This window comes from Primulina huaijiensis, unplaced genomic scaffold (assembly GCF_012295235.1).
Source record: "Primulina huaijiensis isolate GDHJ02 unplaced genomic scaffold, ASM1229523v2 scaffold207730, whole genome shotgun sequence".
Lineage (NCBI taxonomy): Eukaryota > Viridiplantae > Streptophyta > Magnoliopsida > Lamiales > Gesneriaceae > Primulina > Primulina huaijiensis.
The window spans coordinates 1-3,611 of record NW_027354977.1 but is presented as its reverse complement, the minus strand read 5'-3'; the positions used below and the strand labels follow the sequence as shown (position 1 = coordinate 3,611).

General features: G+C 37.8%; 1 protein-coding gene across 1 annotated transcript; it reads left to right on the top strand.

Annotated features, from left to right (window-relative positions):
- Positions 1-6: 6 nt before the first annotated feature.
- On the top strand, positions 7-3,517 carry LOC140966696 (uncharacterized). The gene is made up of 2 exons (XM_073426947.1): positions 7-2,491; positions 2,699-3,517. Exons 1-2 carry the CDS (start codon positions 1,069-1,071, stop codon positions 3,295-3,297), a joined length of 2,022 nt encoding a protein of 673 aa, XP_073283048.1. The 5' UTR covers positions 7-1,068; the 3' UTR covers positions 3,298-3,517.
- The last annotated feature ends 94 nt before the right edge of the window (positions 3,518-3,611 follow it).

The window sequence follows — 3,611 nt, the reverse complement described above, 5'->3', positions numbered from 1 at the left end:
TGTGCTGGTAAGCATTTCTTGAATTCAGTCATTTGCTTGTTGTTACAGTTGTACTTGCTTCTCTTGCATTATAGTTATTCAATCAGATATCTGCCTTAGTACTAGTTATCTTAGCTGGAAAATATGCCTAGTTTCTTTAACTTTTTGCATCTTTGTTCCTCTCTATAGGAGGAAAGAGTATCTCTAATTTTACGTCATTACTGCGGTAGCTGGATATTCTGTAAAAAACCAATGCGGTAGCCGGATATTATGTAAACAACCAATGTAGTTGAATATGGTTAAAGAGTATCTGTCATTTTACACCATCGCAGCAGACTTTTGTGTTAGGTGGAGATTGTGTTTTCCTTGTATTTTCCTGTCTAGAAGCATGAGCAAGATTGAGAAATGGCCCTAAATTTTTTAATTTACAATTCACCATGGAATTGAAAATGCCAATATGATTGACAGCTTACACGAGACACATCTACGTATAAGGTATATTCTTTTGTATGTGTCTGATACGTTTCTTATGCATCAAGGAAAATAATTGTTGAAAGCTAGAACTACATTTAAGTAGTTTCCATTGAATATTTCAAGTTGTCAGGTTTCTGAATGACATTGAATTTGTCCATGGAAGATTTGGAGGATGGAAAGGTAATTAACATTCCACAACTGGGATTGCAAAATCGTTGGTGATAATTTTAAACATCTTGGTAACATGGACGCTGTGTTCCGTCTCAGGTTAAGATATCTGGATGCTATAATAATTCCATTATTAATAATAACTAAATGGTCTTGGGTCATTTATACCCAAAACTTGTTTCCACAATCTACCTATTCGATTTTGACATGGACGTTGTGTTCCATGTCAGGTTAAGATCTCTGGATGCTATAATAATTCCATTATTAATAACAACTAAATGGTCTTGGGTCATTTATGCCCAAAACTTGTTTCCATAATCTACCTATTCGATTTTGATTGCATATTGCATGTTAGAGACCTAGAAAGAAGAATTTCTGAAAAAGTAATCTTGGAGCTTTTAATGTTGGATAAATATTTCTAGTGATATAAATGTTTTTGCATGATTTATGCCTCTCGTTATTTCTTCTAGTTGTCTGTGTCCCCACAAATCCGATAAGTTCAGTTCCATGAGTGCAGAAATAACCGAAAAACTCAATGATCCGATAAGTAGTGACCAAATGTGTACTGGTGCCGAAGCAGTTTCCGTTGAACCCGGAAATCACTTACAGTCTGATGATATCATATATGATAGCCCGAAGAGTGTACATATCCAAGTGGAAGGAGATAAGTTGGCTTCTGTGAGCTTAAACTCCAAAGAAGAAAAGGCTTCAGATCCTTCATTAATGGCTGTTGAGAAAAAGGAAGAGCCACACGATAAGCTTGATGGAAGCACGCATGTCTCAGATACCACTAAGTTTACTGCTGTTGAAGATAAACTTGAAATGGAAGATGTCGAAGTGCCTATTGCAGGGAAATCTGATACATTTGTGCCTATGGAAACAAGTGTTGATGATGTCGGGTTTTCAAAGGAAAAATGTTCAGTCATGACGGTTTCAATCCCGGTCTTCCATAATTCTTCTGCAGCAGAAGATGATTCTACTACAAGGGTTCTTGAAAAAAATGTGAATCATCATGATGAAAAGACGAATTGTGAACTTCTGATGGCTGGGAATGAAAGTGGCAAAGGAGCTGCCGTGGAGGAGCAAGTAATTCTTGATTCATCAAAACCATCTGTTAATTCAACCTACCCTTTGCCTTCAGGTGAAGTGGATGTTGATCCAAGACAATTAGAAATTTTATCTGAAACTGAATCTGGTTTATTAGAATTCAAAGATGTTGAATTTATGAGATCTCGTCAAGGATTTGAAGCTGGTAACGTCACTGGGTTGGATACTGGGCTAAATCTTGATTTCCCTGATGTTGTTGGAGTAAAGTCCGTTAGTGTTGCTGACGTGGTGGATGAATCAAATCATGACGGTGATGTTGTGTTTCCAGAAAAAACTAAAGAACAGCCAATTTCAAAAGTTTCCACCAATCCATTCTCTGAATCTTTAGTTTCGGCTGAGAACTATGCCACTAACAATAGCCTCACCAATGATGTCCAAAAACCACCAGAGTTCGTCGATGTTGTTCATGAGGATACTGAACAAAGACATGATAACGGTGCATTAATATTGCCCGAAAATTCTGACAGCTCACCACTAAAAGTGCAAGAAACATCGTCTGTGAAGGAAAAATGTCTGCTTGAAACTGATTCTGACAAGTGCCATGCAACTGAAGATTGGCATACTGGCATTGTTGAAACACCTGACAAAATTTCCAACGAAGATTCTTCTAATGCTGATAAAAAAGTCGCTGATGGTGAAAATGCCACTGTTGTTGATTCCAAATCCTTGCAAGATGAAGGTTATATCAATGACAAGCTGATAAATGAGAAAGATAGCGTCTCTGCTGCTGATAGCCTGGAAGGAAAATGGGGTTCAATTTCTGGTAAATTCTTTTGATTCAAGTATGTCTGCCTACCTTTTAGGCTTTTGTGTTATAATTTTATCGCCTACTGATAGTCTGGAAGGAAAATGGGGTTCGATTTCAGTAAATTCTTTTGATTCAAGTATGTCCGGTATCTTTTATGTTCTCATTCTATGGCCTACTTTTCGCGATTAACTGAATGCCTTTTCTCTCTATCCAATATGGTAGCTGTTGAAACAAACTCTCAATCATCCCCAAGATCAGAAACCAATATGCAGAATTCGGAACGGAGGAACATTAAAGTGCATCAGAGCAAGTCAGACGATTTTGAGCCACCTTCTTTCATGACTTTGGTTCAACCTGGAAAAGCGCCTGAGTCAGTAGCCGCACCTACTGCTTCCGAAATCGAGCCAGTCCAGCACAATCAACAACAAAAATCCGAATCTTTACAGGCTGGTTGGTTCCCCTCTTTAACTAATGTAGTTAACGACTCACTAGGGAGAAAGAAAAATGAGGAGATAATTGCCAAAGTAACAAATTGGAATGCAAGTAAGGAACATCGTGGCCAGCTGAAAAATCTTTTGAATGAAGCCAAGTCCCCAAACACGAAACAACAGAAAAACGAGACTTCACAGAAAGATAATGGTGCTACTGGGACGACTATGAGTTCCGTTGTTGAACCTGAAGAACCTAAACTTGAGATACCATATAAAGAGGATTGGAACTCTCCGGCTAGGTATCCAACTGTGATCAAGAAAGAAAAGAAGAAAGGCAAACCATATTGGGTGCCATTTGTTTGCTGCTCTTCCGTAAACAGGGATTTGTGATAACCTTACCCTGTTGGGTTATATTTTGTTGTGTTGATATGTTTACAGTATCGTTTCGCCTATCTTCGATTTAATTAATGAACTATCTGTGCAGCGTATAGATGATGGACTGAAGGTATTGCCAGCAAACTTTTGTTGTGATTTTCTGGAATTTGTGTGTACTTTGAACAAGTCAAATTGAGGTTGAGGAGCATTTGTATAATTTTGAGGTTCTTTTTCAGTCTTGATTTTCTTAAACTTTGTTAGAAATTGAATGTATAAATATAATTTTAGAACCTGTTTTGCCAGGTGGGGTGTCATTGGTTGGCTCACAA